Genomic DNA, 20,902 nt, shown 5'->3' on the forward strand with positions numbered 1-20,902 from the left:
AGTCTTTCACACTACTCCTGGTGCAAAAATGTAAGCAGTTCTTCTTTGTTTGATGGCTTGTGATTATCCATCATCCTCTTGATTACATTCCATAGGTTTTCAATGGGGTTCAGGTCTGGAGATTGGGCTGCCCATGACAGGGTTTTGATGTGATGGTCTCTCAATTTTTGTCAGAGCTGTATATAGGGTCATTTAGTCTTCTTACACCTTCTTGCATTCTAAATCTAATGTGTATAGGATCCTTTAGTTTTCCTATACCAGCTGGTAGTCTTTATGTAACGTGGATAGGGTCTCTTGTCTTCCTGCAACAGCTGGCATTCTACATCTAATGTATATAGGGTACTTTATTATTCCTACACAAGCTGGTAGTCTACATCTAATGTGTATAGGGGAATATAGTTTTCCTACACCAGCTGGTAGTCTTCATCTATTGTGTAAAATCAAATCAACATGTGTCCAATCATACCTAGGGCACTTCATCAAAATGTATCAACATGTCCCACATCAATAAATGTATGAGACAAAAGAAGAGATCTTCTTTGTCTCATACATTTATTGATATGGGACATGTTGATACATCTATTGTGTATAGGGGCCCTTTGTCTTAATACACTACCTGGCTCTCTAATTCTAATGTGTATAGGGGCCTTTAGTCTTCCTACACCAGCTGGCATTCTACATCTAATGTGTATAGGGGCCCTTTGCCTTAAAACACCAGCTGGCAGTCTACATCTAATGTGTATAGGAATCTTTAGTCTTCTGACACCAGCTGGCAGTCTACATCTAATGTGTATAGGAATCTTTAGTCTTCTGACACCAGCTGGCAGTCTACATCTAATATGTATAGGGTCCTTTTGTCTTCTTACACCAGTGCACAGTCTTTACAAGGAGAAACGATTGAATTAGATATTGAGCAACTCAAGAAAATGAGATTATCAGCTGGGCTAAATAAATGACATTGCTTATGTATGGTATGTCTAATTATGAGTGAAATGTATTCTGCCTCTCCACATACAGTAGCTAAACATCTGAAATTGTGCATGTGGGAAAGACAAACACATTAGAAAAACATAGCATAGGCTTAATTTATATTGAAAGGACAGAAATGTATTACCCTTTACTATGGATTATGCTCTCATCTATCCCTTCCTCCCTCCAGCACTAAAGTAGTTAATTAAACAAGCTGCTTATATAACCTTGAAAGGTCACGTTATAGGAATACTTATTACAGAAATTGAAATAGCTTAGAAGAAAGGCCTTGAAACAGTGCCAAATGATCAATTTCTTAATTGAAAAAGTCCTATATAAAGTGAGTAATACGGGCTAAAATGAATAGGAGTTTAGAGGGTGAAGCCACACTTAGCATCTTATATTGAATTTGCAGTAAATGAGTTGCTCTGTGACAGTCCTTTTAAATAAATAAATAGTGAGCGTTTTCCTTATGTTCTTTAGAGAATATTTCTCGCTTGTTTTCTCTGCAGTGGCTGCATATACACATGCGAAATAGGTAACTGTAGTATAAATGTACAACTAGCTATTGGCAGACATAGGTAGTATGATGAAGATTTCCATATGATATCATCTTGTGTCCATCACCCATTTAGCTGGCAGTGTTATTTTTTTCGACACCCACCATGTCCTCTTAGTAATATAATGCTGTGTCACTTCTCACGGACAAGTCATGAGATGGGATAGTCAAGGAGCCCAAGGCCAGAAGCCAGGAGGGTACATCATAAACAGGAGGAAGAGACATTGACGTAGTCAGGTAATGCTTCGAGGTCAGAATACCAGGAAATAACAGATCAGAGCAGAAGGGGTTAGTCAGATGGATGGTCAGAACGAGGTCCAAAGTCAGGCAACAAAAGATAAAAGCACAGAACGCTAAGCACAGAGTGACCAACCACACAGACGCTGAATGTGCGTCTGGCAGAGGTTTGAGAGTAAAAGTCCAGTTAAGTAGCCTGGCAGTCACCTGTGATAATGAACACCTGGAAACAGCCTGCTCCTCTCAGTCTCAGATTAGGCAGTTGAGCTGTCAGTCAACATACCGAAAGCTTCAGCACACCCCTGTACCAGATTGGACAGCCATGATGTCACTAACTACATCTCAGACACACTGATTGGTGGAACTATGCTAGTCTTCAGTTCATTTATTCTGTGCTGTAATCACTGATGATCATGGCAAATGTATCTCAACAATTTGGAAAATCAACTTGGTCTTGTTGCTTTTTTGAGTGAAGAATAAGAGTTTTCTATCCTTGTGGACTCATCAATAATATAATGGCTTTTCTATCACCTGTCAAGGAGCTGAGTATTTTATGGAGCAGCAGTTGAAGGCATGTTTGTGGCACTACTTTAGCCGCATAGACCAGATACATATCCTACTTAAGGAGTATGGACATCTGCAGTGTGGGGAAGAAAGAACCTATCTTTCAAGAACCAACTATTGGGTGTAGATACCAATCAGTCATAGTCCAACTCTCTAATGAGCTTCGTAAAATAAAGTGGTCTATTAGCCATGCCAGACACCATCTACCTGTTCTTGATTTGTAAGGTAGCTACCTCCAATAGGTGGTACTTGCAAGTTTTTTCTGTCTTCTAAAAAAAGCTCATTTGAATACATTTTCCCACGCAGTCTTGACAATGAGTCTTGTCTTCTTAAGGAGAGCTAGTCACCCCCTCCAGCCAAATAAATGAAATAAAAGTGTGATTTTTCTCAAAGAAACCAGTTAGTACATTGCAAACTGTACAGCTGTGGAGCACTTTTAGGGTTGGGTTGGTCAGGAGTACATGATGCGCATTGAGCAACGTACAATAGATCTCTCCAACATCACTAGTTGCAATGTTTACACAGGACGATTCACCCCCAAGAACGATGATCTTTTTCGCTGCTCAAAGAGTCATTTAACCCAATTTTTCTCTTTCATCTGGTGATAAGATAATCATGCAACAAGCGTTATTAAGGACACTCCTTCACGATTTTCTTTCAGTGTAATGCAGTGTAAGTCTGGCAATTGTTATTGCATAAAATACCATGACTTACATGAAGGAAACCTTTATGTCTCTTACCTTACTACCACACAAAGGACTATGATATGGTGAAGCAACACAGATAATAGCGTGAGTAAACACGTAACGATACCTTTGTAACACACATATGAATGGCTCTAATTCCATTTACCACATTTCACCCTTTGAATGGAAATAAAGAAAAGGCAATGAAGCAGAGCTATGATTTCATCTATGACATGTGGGCCTGAGAGCCATACGGGTGAATTTCATCTCTGCTGAGAAATGACTTTAACCAACCAGTCGTCAGAATGCAGCAATCTACCAGAAGCACATTTTAGATATTTTTTGGCAGACGACTGCAGAAATGAACATTTTTTTTTCAGATCATAAAACAGGTTGTGCAGCCTGTACAGTAAACTATTAACATATGGCTAATTAAAACAAACATTATTCATTATCCCAGTTTGTGGTGTCCTACAAATTATCTGCTAGTGGCAAATTGTGCAGTGCGGGAACTAGCTAGAGCTACATCTTACCGCCACAACTAGAAGATAAGCAGGTTAAACCATATTTTAGGATTTTATTTAATCATTTTAGTGAGAATATTCAGCAAAATCAAACTCGGTTAAAATTTACACTTACAGATTTTTCCATAATAAGAATCAAAATGTGTCAACCAAAAATATGCATATCAGCTGTCATACATGGCCTTAGTATTGGATGCCATTAATTGTTGTCGCACTTGCACAATGGTTAGTAATGTGTGTGCTCTGCAATATACGTTTGTACTATTCAGACCTCACGTATATAGCTGACTTTACCATTCACTTACACTTTGTGTATGGAGGCTGCATTCATTAATGGGCAACAGGAATATCAACTCAGCTCCACAAATTTGGGGGTGTATGAAAATGCCCAAATTTGCAACGTTTTTGAGCACAAATTTTGTGACATCTCAAGTGTTTTAACCTAGTTTTCTGGTGTAAACATTTTGGTGAATCGGCTTAGTTATAATAATATAATAACCTTTATTAATATAGCGCTAAACCAATTCTGCATCAATTTACTATTCAGATAGCACATATACTGTACAAACATGTACAGATAAAATAAATAATGTCATAGTTATAAACTATATGATTCAGACAAGAACAGTAAAGACCCTGTTCACAAAGAGCTTTCAATCAATGCTAAGCTTATATAGCGCCAGCACATTCTGTAGTGCTTTACAAACATCAGTATCACTGTTCCCATTGGGGCTCATAATCTAAATCCTTTGCAGTGTGGGAGGAATCAGGAGTACCCGAAAGAAACCCACGCATATATAGTGGGAATTGAAACGAGGACTCTTTCAATTATTGTGGAAATTAATGGCACTATATTATCAAGCAAAATTAATAAACACATAAATAAGGAGCAAATATTGGTTTGTACATTGATATTATAAAGTATGTAATAAAGAAAAAGTTTACTTTAAGAAAAAGTAAGATAATAAAAACATACAAAAAACTAATAGAGAATATTCAACTATACTGTTACTAATAGTAAACATGTATACATTTCCATGTTTATGTCAGTAGCAATCCACAGGAGATCTTACATTGACTGCCTTAGTATAGTAGTAACAATCATATCCCCATGTTGTGAAAGCCCCTAAGCTATCTACAGCTCGTAGCCAGTCAATTACCTTCATTTTCAATATCTGCCTCCTCAATGTGCCTTTAATATTGCCTCTTTCAAGAATCCCTTGTTTCCTCCATTGGTTCTATTAAATGTTAATTATACCTTCTTTTTGTCTTACCTTGTTTTAGGTGGAGATTGAGAAATTGGATTATCATCACTACTTGCCTCTATTCTTCGATGGTCTTTGTGAAATGGCGCATCCCTATGAGTTTTTTGCACGTCAAGGAGTCCATGACATGCTAGAGCATGGCGGACCAAAGATTCTTCCGGTCATTCCGCAGCTCATTATACCCATAAAAAGTAAGTTAGGCAAAATGAAAATTTATGTCATTTTCTTATTTTATACGGTATTTGAAATATAGTATTCTGCTATGACTAAGCCTCCAACTTTAATAGACACTGGAGAGTTGCAGAATCTCAAGATAAATGCCCTTTTCTGCTTTACTGGCAAAAGCCTGTACCATTTTTGCTGAATAGCCAAATCCGTTTCTTTATTTTTGATGAAATATTACTTTTTTTTGGCTAACGCCGTATTTTGAAGCCCTCGGTGTGACGCCATTGTTGGCACTATATGTAGTGTCAGACCTTCAGTTTTGAACATTGCCTCCGTAGAAGCATCTTTTACAAAGTCCTTGACTATGAAATAATCCTCTGTTACATCTAATGTTTTTAAATGCCGGCACAATTATTAACAACTTCTCATTTTATTGCAATTGGTAATGTACGGTAATGTATTTCCCCAGGTCTCCATTAAGTCATAAAACTGGGAGTAATATGAGGGTTTCTAAATGATCAGAAATGGAGTCAAGCACTTCTTACTAAAGGATTTATTCAAAAACATAAAACTTCAATTTAAAACAGGAAAACAGAATTAGGTTCTATAAAAAGGTGCTGATCTTACATAAAATGCACCTGGTATGAAAGCACCTGCACTTGCATGACTCACACAATATATACACTCTGCATTCAATATAGTAGGTGCAGCACGTAGCGTCATTTGCAACAGTGACACTCATTAGGCTTGTGTAAGTAATGGTCGGAACATGTTTCTCACCTTTGGAGCATTAAGTTGTGTTCAATTCATTGTCTATAAAATGATGGTAGTCTCACCTTCAAAGCAGAAGTGGACGGTGAGATATGGAGTCTGAAAGTCAAGAGTTCAAAACATTGTTACCCTTTTGTTCGTCAGTGTATATGGCATCTTGGCGCCGAATCTGTTTCTAATGTATGCCGGGCTAGCAAAAACCTGCTGACAGAAACCCAGATTCCAGCAATGTATCACTTACTGAGCTGTATGCTGTTTTATCTGCTGCAGTTCTCTGAATTTTGAGCTCTTTACAACCCACCCACACCACTGATTGGAAGCTTGTTACGCATGTACACAGAAATCTGCCAATCAGTAGTGGGGGCGGGGTTATGCAGAACTCATGAATTTTCTTGACTACCCGGCAGCAGGTTTACTAGTCCTATAATTATATTCTTCTGATAAAACAGTGATTTTATTAAAACTACACTACGCAGCCCCGTAAGTGATACATTACTGGAATCAGGATCTCTGTCTCCACGTTAGTGTCAAAAATCTGGTGATGGATTCCCTTTAACCATAATTCCTCACATACTGTACATGATAGATAAATCGGATATCTTTATCCTCATCATTATTACGTGTTTAGGTTCTCTCTTCTGAGTTGTAGAATAGAAATTATCACGTGCGGTATGTAGAAGTCATAGTCACAGCACTTTTAAAAGGATTCTAACTCAGAAATGCTATTATACCAATGCATGGCAAATGTTTCTAAGAAGAATTGTTATCTTTGCAGACATCAGTCATTAGGAGACAGACAAGACAAGCTTTATCTGTCCCTTAACAGGTCGACTTCCTGTTGTCACAATGTCCGAAATAAGTAACTGTGATTTCTTTCTCCTTTTTTTGATTGAATGCACTAATAACAGAGCCAATGTGAAGGAAGAATAGCCGGCCTTCTTGGGGGCTAGTGAGGTGTCAGCACAAACTGTGGGAACAAATAACAGTCACACAAGGCAGCGTTTTATAACATCAGGAGCGCAATCCATCTCTTAGTACATTCAAGGCTTTGACTAATAAAGGCCTTTTTACAATTCCCAGCAGAGTCCGGCTTAATTCCCTACGGTGCCTCAGGGGCCTGAAACACATTGCTTTGTTGCAATAAAAAAAGGGGAAAAAAATGAAAGCATAAAAAGCATAATCAGTGTTTTTATAACTGGCCCACATGAGTTAAGGGTTAAGGGCTCTGTACCAACAAGTGACCTTTAACCCTGACTTAAAATCATCACGATTTCCGTAAGCCCTTTGGCAACTGAAAGAAAAGTGTTAGCGAGCAAGAAATAGTAAAGATATACTAAATGTTATTGCAGAGGAAGATATTCTGACTTCCCATAGTTATAGTTATGAAGATCCACAGTATATTAAATACAGTATGGATCACAATGAGAACCCGAATCCAGAAAAGCTCTCTATTCTGTATGTATGATATGTATGGGGTATATGAAGGGGTGAATAACAAAGGATGACATGTCCTCTTTTTCTGGAAGATGTTCTTCTAGCCATCTTTAAAAAGTATGTGACTACCTATCTTATTTAGGCTGCCTCATACTCAGCACTTTTCTATATATTTGCAATTTAAAATAAGAAAGAAATGTTTTCCTAAATTGCCTTTAAAAGACCCAACGTTTTAGCAAAAGTCGAATGCCAACTTGTAAGTTGTGGGAACGCAGCATGCTGTGCGGTTTCTCACAACCTTCTGTGGTTGCATTTGCAGTCTCACTGTGAGATTACCGCAGGTTATATCGAGATCTCGCTGTTGTCACTCAATAAATGCTGTTTATACTTTAAAACAAGAGTTTCCTATCGGCGGCTGCCTATTTTTTTCTTAAATAAAATATGCAGTCACATGCTGGTAATAGGTACTCTTTAAGAAGCAATTAAGAGGTGAATTAGGATGGTAGAATTTAATGACTACAAGCAGGAATCTTGAAAATGTAAAAGAATTAAAGGGGTTTTCTCAGGCAGTGAGTGTATCATGCTGAATTATCTGTACACTATTAAGATTCTGCTCCTCCTGCCGGTTTGAGCCGTCATCGTGTCAATGTTCATATGGGATTTGCATGCTTGTGGTCAACATTCCGACTAGCATCTCTTCCTGCTTCTCTCAATGTTCCAATTATCTGTTTAAAAAAGCAGTAAGTGAAGTTAGTAGGTCCAAGAGGTAAAGTTTGTCTAGTCTCCAAGTCAGAGTAAGGAGACTTAAAGGCCATGGAATGCTCATTTGGGAATTTAAATATAGAAATAGCCTCTTTAGAGAGAAAGAGAACTGGACCTTGTAGGTCACCTATTGGAAGTATAAAGGAAAAAAAAATCACGGTTTTGGGCTGTGTCAGTGGAAATGAAGATCCTTGATTCAGTAATTTAAAAAATTAGTTATTATTCCATAATGCATTTCCATGCCGGACTGGCACCTTTCTCAAGTGTAAGAACCAACTGAACCTTTCGGTTTTTATACTTGAGAAAGACTCCAGTCTGGCTTGCAAATACTTTGTGGAATAGAAACCTTTCTTTTATATTATTAGATCAAGTATCTTCATTTTGGTTAGTTCAGCCCAAAACCATGAATTGTCTTTTCCCTAATGCATCCTGGTGGAGTTCATCCTCAGCACCAGCCGCTATATAGCTTTCCTTGGAGTTGTGCATTCACAACTTGCTTAGGTGAGCAGATACCTGGACCTAATATATATATTTTTATAATGTTAGCACCCTATTGACTGGTGTATTATGTTTCCCCTCAGTGTTTATCTACCTATTGGAAGTAACAACCCTAGGTTAATATTGACCCCTTAAAGGGCCTAGTCACATGACTTAGGATAAAAAGCCAAACTAAACGCTTAATTTGAAGATATGTGTTTCGGGGTCAGAGCAAGACAAGACAACTGACCTGGCTGGGTGAGAGGCCTCTCATCAAACAGTTCTCCTTCATTGAACTGATGAGGATAATATACCTTGAAACACTTGCCTGAGAATGGAGTTTCTGGTTTGGATTGTGGCAAGACCCTCTAAAGGGTCGATATTGACTTTTAGGATTTTTTTCTTCCAATAGGTGACAGCAGAGTTCCAGTACTCTTCCTCTCTAAAAACATAACACAACACATTAAGTTATACCATGTCACAGAAATGTATCACACTACAAAAACTATAACTGGACACTTAAAGAAGCTCTACCAGCTGTGATATAGTGAGAGGCATGGTGTTAGATGGGAGATATAATCCTTTCAGCAAGTGTCTTGTGCACTGGTAAGCGGCAGGGAAGGAGGGCAAGACCTGGCTTGGACCTTCTCTGCTCTTCTGGGTTTTTGGGGTAATGCCCAGATTCCACAGCTCCACAGGTCTTAGCACTGCATAAATAGACAGCCACAACTCCTCACTGTGTGTGTTGGGTGGGAAAGAGCTGAGGGGTGTTTTGTGACAACATCAGACCTGAACGGGTTGGCACATCCAGGCCCTAACCTATACTGTGGAAGCAAGCAGGGCTCTTGCTATGTCTGATGTAAGACTGTATTTTATTTGTCTGCTGCCAGTGTGAATAAAACACTGATCTTGTGCCTCTTTACTACATCCCTGCTATTGCCTATCCAAGTGAATCCCCACACGGCATTTTTTTCCCTTGTCTTCTCTGAATATTTATGTAATTTAGTGTAAGTGAATTAAAATAGTTACCACTCACCATTTCTCCCTGTTTCCAACACATCTTCTGGACCATGTGACCTCAAATCAGACAAGCCAGTTCACTTAGGGGTTTAGGTGTGGATCGTAAGTAAAATTCTCAATGTAGGTCTATGGGATTCCGTAGCAAGTTTCAAAAACTTAGTCTAGGAAAATAGATATTGATCCACACAATACTCCATTTGGGAGCCAGAAAAGCTGAAAAGCAGTCACATGGTCCAGAGGAGGACTAGAGCAGTGCTGAAAAAACACTACTAATACTAATTTATATACTACTTTTCAGGGAACTTGTTATGTACATAAATGCTATTAGATTGCAGATACAGGGTTAATCTGCAGGTTAATAGCGTTCCAATGCTGTACAGACGCTGCATTGAAAGAGAAAATTAAGTTTATTCCTTCTGGAGTCCAAAACTTTCAGTGATAGAGGCGTCCTTGGAGAGGATAAAGTCATTGCTTTGTGCACAGGCTGGAAGCACACCCAGGCACTTTGATTGACAGCTCACTCTGTAGCACATCTGTACAGAGCGGACTGTCAAAGAAAATACGAGGGTGTGCTTACAGCTGCTTTCCCTAATGCCGCTCCCGGTAACGGAAGCCGCTCCTGGGCATACCTCTATAACTGAAAGCTGGCAGTTACTGGGAAGAATGAAGATAATTTTCTACCAGTAGCCACATTCTATAAGGTAATGGAATGATTTTAGCCTTCAGATTAACACTATATCTGCAGGCTCGTAGCATTTCGGGATGTGCCAGGTCCCTTTTAGTAAGAAGTCACTGAACATGTTAAGCTGGGTGCGAATTGCTTTGCTTTACTTTTCTTCATTGGGTTACTTGTGATAGGTTAAGAAATGCTTCATCTGTATGACAACCCCTCAAATGGGCAAGCGAATCACTGTTAGGATTTGGCATGATACAGTTACTCTCAAAGTTGCATCCTTGCCCTGAACTTTCATAAGAACAATGATTTCATTTCCAGCCACCTGGCACTAGTGGGGGTACCAGGCTCACATTAGATACTATTTAATGCATCAAGTTGTGGTAAATGTATCAATAAAAAGATCTCTTAGGTTATCATCATTTCTCAATAAATTGCATCAGAAAATCTGATATCAAAGGTAATCTATGCAAAGAAGGATTTTGATTTCATGACGGCGGCTGATAAATCTATTCATGATGAGAAAAGCTTCATTGTGAGCTGAGAACACAAAACTTGCCTGGGAATACGTTCACAGAGTTGACGGGGGCACGCAGATAGAAATGAATGAGCATAATATTTTTCATTGTGTAGTTAGTGCTATAATTATACAGCATTACCTCTAATTAATTCACGACTTTGTATGCTTAACATAATGCAACATTCACTGGCTCAGTATCTAAGCTGCTGTTCTTCAGAAAAGTTTAAATTATTACAACCTCCTATGGAAATAAAATTTGCAGCATATAGGTACAGTCCACATCTGTCGTCTATATAGGTACAGTCCACATCTGTCGTCTATATAGGTACAGTCCACATCTGTCGTCTATGTAGGTACAGTCCACATCTGTCGTCTATATAGGTACAGTCCACATCTGTCGTCTATATAGGTACAGTCCACATCTGTCGTCTATATAGGTACAGTCCACATCTGTCGTCTATATAGGTACAGTCCACATCTGTCGTCTATATAGGTACAGTCCACATCTGTCGTCTATATAGGTACAGTCCACATCTGTCGTCTATATAGGTACAGTCCACATCTGTCGTCTATATAGGTACAGTCCACATCTGTCGTCTATATAGGTACAGTCCACATCTGTCATCTATATAGGTACAGTCCACATCTGTCGTCTATATAGGTACAGTCCACATCTGTCGTCTATATAGGTACAGTCCACATCTGTCGTCTATATAGGTACAGTCCACATCTGTCGTCTATATAGGTACAGTCCACATCTGTCGTCTATATAGGTACAGTCCACATCTGTCGTCTATATAGGTACAGTCCACATCTGTCGTCTATATAGGTACAGTCCACATCTGTCGTCTATATAGGTACAGTCCACATCTGTCGTCTATATAGGTACAGTCCACATCTGTCATCTATATAGGTACAGTCCACATCTGTCGTCTATATAGGTACAGTCCACATCTGTCGTCTATATAGGTACAGTCCACATCTGTCGTCTATATAGGTACAGTCCACATCTGTCGTCTATATAGGTACAGTCCACATCTGTCGTCTATATAGGTACAGTCCACATCTGTCGTCTATATAGGTACAGTCCACATCTGTCGTCTATATAGGTACAGTCCACATCTGTCGTCTATATAGGTACAGTCCACATCTGTCGTCTATATAGGTACAGTCCACATCTGTCGTCTATATAGGTACAGTCCACATCTGTCGTCTATATAGGTACAGTCCACATCTGTCGTCTATATAGGTACAGTCCACATCTGTCGTCTATATAGGTACAGTCCACATCTGTCGTCTATATAGGTACAGTCCACATCTGTCGTCTCTTTCTGAGGCTTGACTAATTCTCTGATTGTTGGTTTAGAAGGAGTGCTTGCCTTGGTTATCTTCTTACTAAGTACTCATAATAAAAGAGAGGATGAGACAGCTGTGTCTGTAATGTAACAGGTTTGCAAGATAGACACTACTGCAAATGTTAAGTCTGCTGAATGTTCACTAAAGCTTTTTTTTACATTGGCATTATTGCAAGTCCGTCAAGGTTTGAGAAATTTATGAAGACAATTTTTACAGTGTTTAATGCTATTTTGTTGACATTTTTAGTCAATGGGTTTTAACAACATTTATCAGTATCTATTGTAAAAAAATATCTAGAGGGTTATACACTTATATATATACAGTTAGGGCCAGAAATATTTGGACAGTGACACAAGTTTTGTTATTTTAGCTGTTTACAAAAACATGTTCAGAAATACAATTATATATATAATATGGGCTGAAAGTGCACACTCCCAGCTGCAATATGATAGTTTCCACATCCAAATCGGAGAAAGGGTTTAGGAATCATAGCTCTGTAATGCATAGCATCCTCTTTTTCAAGGGACCAAAAGTAATTGGACAATGGACTCTAAGGGCTGCAATTAACTCTGAAGGCGTCTCCCTCGTTAACCTGTAATCAATGAAGTAGTTAAAAGGTCAGGGGTGGATTCCAGGTGTGTGGTTTTGCATTTGGAAGCTGTTGCTGTGAGCAGACAACATGCGGTCAAAGGAACTCTCAATTGAGGTGAAGCAGAACATCCTGAGGCTGAAAAAAAAGAAAAAATCCATCAGAGAGATAGCAGACATGCTTGGAGTAGCAAAATCAACAGTTGGGTACATTCTGAGAAAAAAGGAATTGACTGGTGAGCTTGGGAACTCAAAAAGGCCTGGGCGTCCACGGATGACAACAGTGGTGGATGATCGCCGCATACTTAATTTGGTGAAGAAGAACCCGTTCACAACATCAACTGAAGTCCAGAACACTCTCAGTGAAGTAGGTGTATCTGTCTCTAAGTCAACAGTAAAGAGAAGACTCCATGACAGTAAATACAAAGGGTTCACATCTAGATGCAAACCATTCATCAATACCAAAAATAGACAGGCCAGAGTTAAATTTGCAGAAAAACACCTCAAGAAGCCAGCTCAGTTCTGGAAAAGTATTCTATGGACAGATGAGACAAAGATCAACCTGTACCAGAATGATGGGAAGAAAAAAGTTTGGAGAAGAAAGGGAACGGCACATGATCCAAGGCACACCACATCCTCTGTAAAACATGGTGGAGGCAACGTGATGGCATGGGCATGCATGGCTTTCAATGGCACTGGGTCACTTGTGTTTATTGATGACATAAGAGCAGACAAGAGTAGCCGGATGAATTCTGAAGTGTACCGGGATATACTTTCAGCCCAGATTCGGCCAAATGCTGCAAAGTTGATTGGACGGCGCTTCATAGTACAGATGGACAATGACCCCAAGCATACAGCCAAAGCTACCCAGGAGTTCATGAGTGCCAAAAAGTGGAACATTCTGCAATGGCCAAGTCAATCTCCAGATCTAAACCCAATTGAGCATGCATTTCACTTGCTCAAATCCAGACTTAAGACGGAAAGACCCACAAACAAGCAAGACCTGAAGGCTGCGGCTGTAAAGGCCTGGCAAAGCATTAAGAAGGAGGAAACCCAGCGTTTGGTGATGTCCATGGGTTCCAGACTTAAGGCAGTGATTGCCTCCAAAGGATTTGCAACAAAATATTGAAAATAAAAATATTTTGTTTGGGTTATGTTTATTTGTCCAATTACTTTTGACCTCCTAAAATGTGGAGTGTTTGTAAAGAAATGTGTACAATTCCTACATTTTCTATCAGATATTTTTGTTCAACCCTTCAAATTAAACGTTACAATCTGCACTTGAATTCTGTTGTAGAGGTTTCATTTCAAATCCAATGTGGTGGCATGCAGAGCCCAACTCGCGAAAATTGTGTCACTGTCCAAATATTTCTGGCCCTAACTGTATAAAAGTCAGTCTCCCAGAAACGCAGTAGCCTGCACCACCTCCTAATTGCACAGCTGAGTTCTCACGCCTGTGAACAGAGATGTAGCCGCCGGACCTCGGGTGCTTCTGCCGACAACACATGCCAATAAATCCAATCAAGATAAAGAAAGGCAGCACTCACCGATCCATCCAAGACAGGTATCTTTATTGTTACAGATTAAAAGTCTTCACGGCCGGGGACCCGTAGAAGCACCAGGAGGGTGTGAAACGGCCGTCATCAGGCTTGCCGCACTCTTTGAATCTGTACCCCCGGCCGTGAAGACTTTTAATCTGTAACAATAAAGATACCTGTCTTGGATGGATCGGTGAGTTCTGCCTTTCTTTATCTTGATTGGACTTATATATATATACTTTACCCCCAAAAATTGCTGTAACATCTAGGGGACAATCTATAGTACTGAAATCTGAACTGTACATACCTTGGTTCATGAGAAACAGAGGTTTTAAACAGGTGTTGAAAATGTCCACCGTTCGCATCCAAGCATGCCTGCACATGCTGTTTCTTATTGTTGAATGTATTCCAGAGGATGTCTGGGGTCATAGCCGGAATTTCTCGCTTTATGCTCTCTCGGAGTGTCTGTTATGTTTGTGGCTTGTTTCTGTACATCTGACCCTTCAAATGGCTTCAAAGGAAACAATTCGGCAATAACGAATCTCTTGATCGGGCCCTTTTAATTCCTGAATTACAGTAACTCTGTACAGGCGACCTTTTCTTGGCCGCTCATTGACATGTGGAATATGACATACCTTTCTCCTAGGAAGGCCTGTGCAACAGTTTACATGGAGAGGGCAGAACTCTGTTTCACATATTAAATGATTTCTTCAGACATTCTCGGACATCCTCATGCCTATCCAGTAATGTTCCCGTGCGTTTCATTTTATTCACTAATGACAGAACACGGTTTGGATGGTGGATTTAGACCTCAAAACTTCTTTAGAAACTCACTTTGGCACCTCCTTAACCCGTTAACCTCTGGGTCATTTTCCGTTTTTGTGTTTTCGTTTTTTGCTCCCCTTATTCTCTGAGCCATATCTTTTTTATTTTGTGGTCAATATGGTCATGTTAGGGCTTGTTTTTAGAGGACAAGTTATACTTTTGAATAACACCAATGGTTTGAACATATCATGTACTGGAAAACAGGATAAAAATTCCAAGAGCGGTGAAATTGAGAAACAAAAATGTTTCAAAAATTCCATAGTTGTTTTTCTTTTTTTTTTTTTTTACCATGTTCACTAACTGCTAAAACTGACCTGCTATTATGATTCCCCAGGTCATTATGAGTTCATAGACACCAAATATGCCCAGGTTCTTTTTTATCTAAGTGGTGAAAAAAAATCCAAAATTTGTTAAAAAAAAAATGGTGGCTTATTCCGAGACTGATTCCATTTTTCATGTTCTGGGGCTGGGTGAGGGCTTATTTTCTGCATGCTGAGCTGATGTTTTTATTGATACAGTTTTGGTGCAGATATGATCTTTTGATCACCCATTATTGCATTTTATTGCAATGTAGAGTCGACCAAAAAAGTGTAATTCTAGCGTTTTTAATTTTTTTTCTCATAACGCCGTTTAGCGATCAGGTTAATTATTTTTTATGTTGATAGATCGGGAGATTCGTCACACAGCGATACCAAAATGTGTATATTTATAATAAAATAGCAATTACCGTATAAATGGCAAATAACAAATATAAATAACAACAACAATAACAAACAATAAAACATATAAATTAATACAATCAGTAAAAAAAATAAAAGTTTTTTGTTTTCCGCAACACTGCAATAAAATGCAATAAGATTCTTTAAAAATATCGCATCTGCTCCAAAATGGTATCAATAAAAACAGGGCACAAAAAATAAGCCTTTACACAGTCCCAGATCTTGGAAAATGAAAATGCTGCAAGTCTCGGAAAATGGAGTCAAACGCAAAAATCTTTTTTTATACAAATTTCAGATTTTTTTTCACCACTTACAGTGGGTATGGACAGTATTCAGACCCCTTTACATTTTTCACTCTTTATTTCATTGCAGCCATTTGGTAAATTCAAAAAAGTATTTTTTTTTTCACATTAATGTACACTCTGCACCCCATCTTGACTGAAAAAAAACAGAAATGTAGATATTTTTGAAAATCAAATAAAAAAGAAAAATTGAAATATCACATGGTCATAAGTATTCAGACCCTTTGCTCAGTCACTCATATTTAAGTCAGATGCTGTCCATTTCCTTGTGATCCTCCTTGAGATGGTTCTACTCCTTCACTGAAGTCCAGCTATGCTTAATTAAACTGATAGGACATGCTATGGAAAGAAAGCAACAACCGACAGCACTCAGATGACCAGGATGCATGCTCCAAAGTCCATGGATCCAACTGGACCAATACTCACAAATGTAGAAAGGGAAGCAGCATCTATTCCAGGTGAAGGATATATCAAAAGAAGTCTTTATTCTGCCATCACATCATACAACGTTTCAGCCAAACATGGCCTTTGTATGATGTTATGGCAGAATAAAGACTTCTTTTGATATATCCTTCACCTGGAATGGATGCTGCTTCCGTTTCTACATTTATGATATGGAAAGACACACACTGTTAGGGCTAGCGGAACGCACCAAGTAATATGGTGGTAGATACGAGGTGCATTCGCAGCCCAGGGTCCACCGTGCAGAGATACCTGCTGCAAGTAATGGTGAGCTTACACGTGGGTTAAACTTTCATGTGTGAAATGAAAGCGAGCTCTGTTGCCTCACAGAGGCATTACAGAGCCTGAAGGGCATCACCAGGTATTCATAGTGCCCATCCCTAGTGTTAAAAGCCATCTTCCATTCGTCCCTCTCATGGATGCAAATCAGGTTGTAAGCACCCCGCAGATCTAGTTTAGTAAACACCCCTTCTCCCCGAAGCCTATCAAAAAGCTCAGATATCAGGGGCAATGGGTACTTGTTCTTAACAGTGATGGTGTTAAGACCCCTGTAATCTATGCATGGACGTAATTCTCCATTCTTCTTCTGCATGAAGAGGAACCCAGCCCCTGCAGGTGACACTGACTTCCTAATGAATCCTCTTGCCAGATTCTCCTGGATGTACTGAGACATTGCCTCCATCTCCGGGAGAGACAACGGGCAGACTCCACCCCGGGGAGGCTCAGCACCATGGAAGAGGTCAATAGGACCGTTGAGGCGGAAGGGTCTCCGCAGCCCTTTTGGAGAACACGTCCGCATAGGGCCAATATTGTTTGGGGAGAGAGGAAAGATCTGAGGATACCTAAGTAGTAGCAACCTGAACGCATTCCCTCTGACATCTACCCCCACAAGATTCACTCCATCCCAAAATTCTGCCTGTGGACCACTCAATATGAAGGGAGTGGTACCGTAGCCAAGGTATCCCTAACAGGACCTCAACAATTCCCTCAGAAATGAGGAACAGAGATATAATCTCCTGATGAGATGGCGACATAGATAGAGTCAATGGGATGGTCTGGTGTGTTATCTGTGAGGGCAGTGTCGACTGTTATGATAAGGTAATTCAGTACCACAATGGACATAGAGGTCAGAGCACATACAGTGACCTGACAATAACCCAAAAACATTGAACGAGCTCTGAGACGTGGGAACTCTGCTGACCGCAATCCCTAATCCTCTCCAACCACACTAGAGGCAGCCGTGGATTGCGCCTAACGCTCCCTATGCAACTCGGCACAGCCTGAGAAACTAGCTAGCCTGAAGATAGAAAATAAGCCTACCTTGCCTCAGAGAAATACCCCAAAGGAAAAGGCAGCCCCCACATATAATGACTGTGAGTTAAGATGAAAAGACAAACGTAGAGATGAAATAGATTTAGCAAAGTGAGGCCCGACTTTCTGAACAGAGCGAGGATAGGAAAGGTAACTTTGCGGTCAACACAAAACCCTACAGAAACCACGCAAAGGGGGCAAAAAGACCCTCCGTACCGAACTAACGGCACGGAGGTACACCCTCTGCGTCCCAGAGCTTCCAGCAAGCAGGAAAAAACAAATAGACAAGCTGGACAGAAAAAAACAGCAAACAAAATAGCAAAGCGGAACTTAGCTATGCAGAGCAGCAGGCCACAGGAACGATCCAGGAGGAAACAGGTCCAACACTAGAACATTGACTGGAGGCCAGGATCAAAGCACTAGGTGGAGTTAAATAGAGCAGCACCTAACGACTTCACCACATCACCTGAGGAAGGAAACTCAGAAGCCGCAGTACCACTTTCCTCCACCAACGGAAGTTCACAGAGAGAATCAGCCGAAGTACCACTTGTGACCACAGGAGGGAGCTCTGCCACAGAATTCACAACAGTACCCCCCCTTGAGGAGGGGTCACTGAACCCTCACCAGAGCCCCCAGGATGACCAGGATGAGCCATATGAAAGGCACGAACAAGATCGGGAGCATGGACATCAGAGGCAAAGACCCAGGAATTATCTTCCTGAGCATAACCCTTCCACTTAACCAGATACTGGAGTTTCCGTCTTGAAACACGAGAATCCAAAATCTTCTCCACAATATACTCCAACTCCCCCTCCACCAAAACCGGGGCAGGAGGATCAACAGATGGAACCATAGGTGCCACGTATCTCCGCAACAATGACCTATGGAATACGTTATGTATGGAAAAAGAATCTGGAAGGGTCAGACGAAAAGACACAGGATTAAGAACCTCAGAAATCCTATACGGACCAATGAAACGAGGTTTAAACTTAGGAGAGGAAACCTTCATAGGAATATGACGAGAAGATAACCAAACCAAATCCCCAACACGAAGTCGGGGACCCACACAGCGTCTGCGATTAGCGAAACGTTGAGCCTTCTCCTGGGACAAGGTCAAATTGTCCACTACATGAGTCCAAATCTGCTGCAACCTGTCCACCACAGTATCCACACCAGGACAGTCCGAAGACTCAACCTGTCCTGAAGAGAAACGAGGATGGAACCCAGAGTTGCAGAAAAACGGTGAAACCAAGGTAGCCGAGCTGGCCCGATTATTAAGGGCGAACTCAGCCAAAGGCAAAAAGGACACCCAGTCATCCTGATCAGCAAAAACAAAGCATCTCAGATATGTTTCCAAGGTCTGATTGGTTCGTTCGGTCTGGCCATTAGTCTGAGGATGGAAAGCCGAGGAAAAAGACAAGTCAATGCCCATCCTACCACAAAAGGCTCGCCAAAACCTCGAAACAAACTGGGAACCTCTGTCCGAGACGATGTTCTCTGGAATGCCATGCAAACGAACCACATGCTGGAAAAATAATGGCACCAAATCAGAGGAGGAAGGCAATTTAGACAAGGGTACGAAATCACAAAGTCAAAACGGGCAAAAAACAGCGACCAACGAGCCTGTCTAGGATTCAACCGCTTGGCAGACTCGAGATAAGTCAAGTTCTTATGATCAGTCAAGACCACCATGCGATGCTTAGCTCCTTCAAGCCAATGACGCCACTCCTTGACTGCCCACTTCATGGCCAGCAACTCTCGATTGCCCACATCATAATTTCGCTCAGCAGGCGAAAACTTCCTGGAAAAGAAGGCGCATGGTTTCATCACCGAGCAATCAGAACTTCTCTGCGACAAAACAGCCCCTGCTCCAATCTCAGAAGCATCAACCTCGACCTGGAATGGAAGCGAAACATCAGGTTGACACAACACAGGGGCAGAAGAAAAACGACGCTTCAACTCTTGAAAAGCTTCCACAGCAGCAGAAGACCAATTGACCACATCAGCACCCTTCTTGGTCAAATCGGTCAATGGTTTAGCAATACTAGAAAAATTGCAGATGAAGCGACGATAAAAATTAGCAAAGCCCAGGAACTTTTGCCGACTTTTCAGAGATGTCGGCTGAGTCCAATCATGGATGGCTTGGACCTTAACAGGGTCCATCTCGATAGTAGAAGGGGAAAAGATGACCCCCAAAAATGAAACCTTCTGAACACCAAAGAGACACTTTGATCCCTTCACAAACAAAGAATTAGCACGCAGGACCTTAAACACCGTTCTGACCTGCTTCACATGAGACTCCCAATCATCCGAGAAGATCAAAATGTCATCCAAGTACACAATCAGGAATTTATCCAGGTACTCTCGGAAGATGTCATGCATAAAGGACTGAAACACTGATGGAGCATTGGCAAGTCCGAATGGCATTACTAGATACTCAAAATGGCCCTTGGGCGTATTAAATGCAGTTTTCCATTCATCGCCTCGCTTAATACGCACAAGATTATACGCACCACGAAGATCTATCTTGGTGAACCAACTAGCCCCCTTAATCCGAACAAACAAATCAGATAACAACGGCAAGGGGTACTGAAATTTAACCGTGATCTTATTTAGAAGGCGGTAATCTATACAAGGTCTCAGCGAACCATCCTTCTTGGCTACAAAAAAGAACCCTGCTCCTAATGGCGACGATGACGGGTGAATATGCCCCTTCTCCAAGGACTCCTTCACATAACTCCGCATAGCGGCGTGCTCAGGCACAGATAAATTTAACAGTCGACCTTTTGGGAATTTACTACCAGGAATCAAATCGATAGCACAATCACAATCCCTATGCGGAGGTAGGGTATCGGACTTGGGCTCATCAAATACATCCAGGTAATCAGACAAGAACTCTGGAACCTCAGAAGGGGTGGATGACGAAATAGTCAGAAATGGGACATCACCATGTACCCCCTGACAACCCCAGCTGGACACAGACATGGATTTCCAATCTAATACTGGATTATGGACTTGTAGCCATGGCAACCCCAACACGACCACATCATGCAGATTATGCAACACCAGAAAGCGAATAACCTCCTGATGTACAGGAGCCATGCACATGGTCAGCTGGGTCCAGTACTGAGGCTTATTCTTGGCCAAAGGCGTAGCATCAATTCCTCTCAATGGA

General features: G+C 40.7%; 1 protein-coding gene across 1 annotated transcript in view; it reads left to right on the top strand.

Moving 5' to 3' along the window:
* PACRG (parkin coregulated) overlaps positions 1-20,902 on the top strand; it is an 809,417-nt gene that overhangs the window by 475,424 nt on the left and 313,091 nt on the right. Inside the window, exon 3 of the mRNA XM_069769531.1 lies at positions 4,824-4,995. Coding sequence (XP_069625632.1) covers positions 4,824-4,995 — 172 coding nt within the window. The remainder of the gene's footprint in view (positions 1-4,823; positions 4,996-20,902) is intronic.

Source organism: Ranitomeya imitator, chromosome 5 (assembly GCF_032444005.1).
Source record: "Ranitomeya imitator isolate aRanImi1 chromosome 5, aRanImi1.pri, whole genome shotgun sequence".
NCBI classification, from domain to species: Eukaryota; Metazoa; Chordata; class Amphibia; order Anura; family Dendrobatidae; genus Ranitomeya; species Ranitomeya imitator.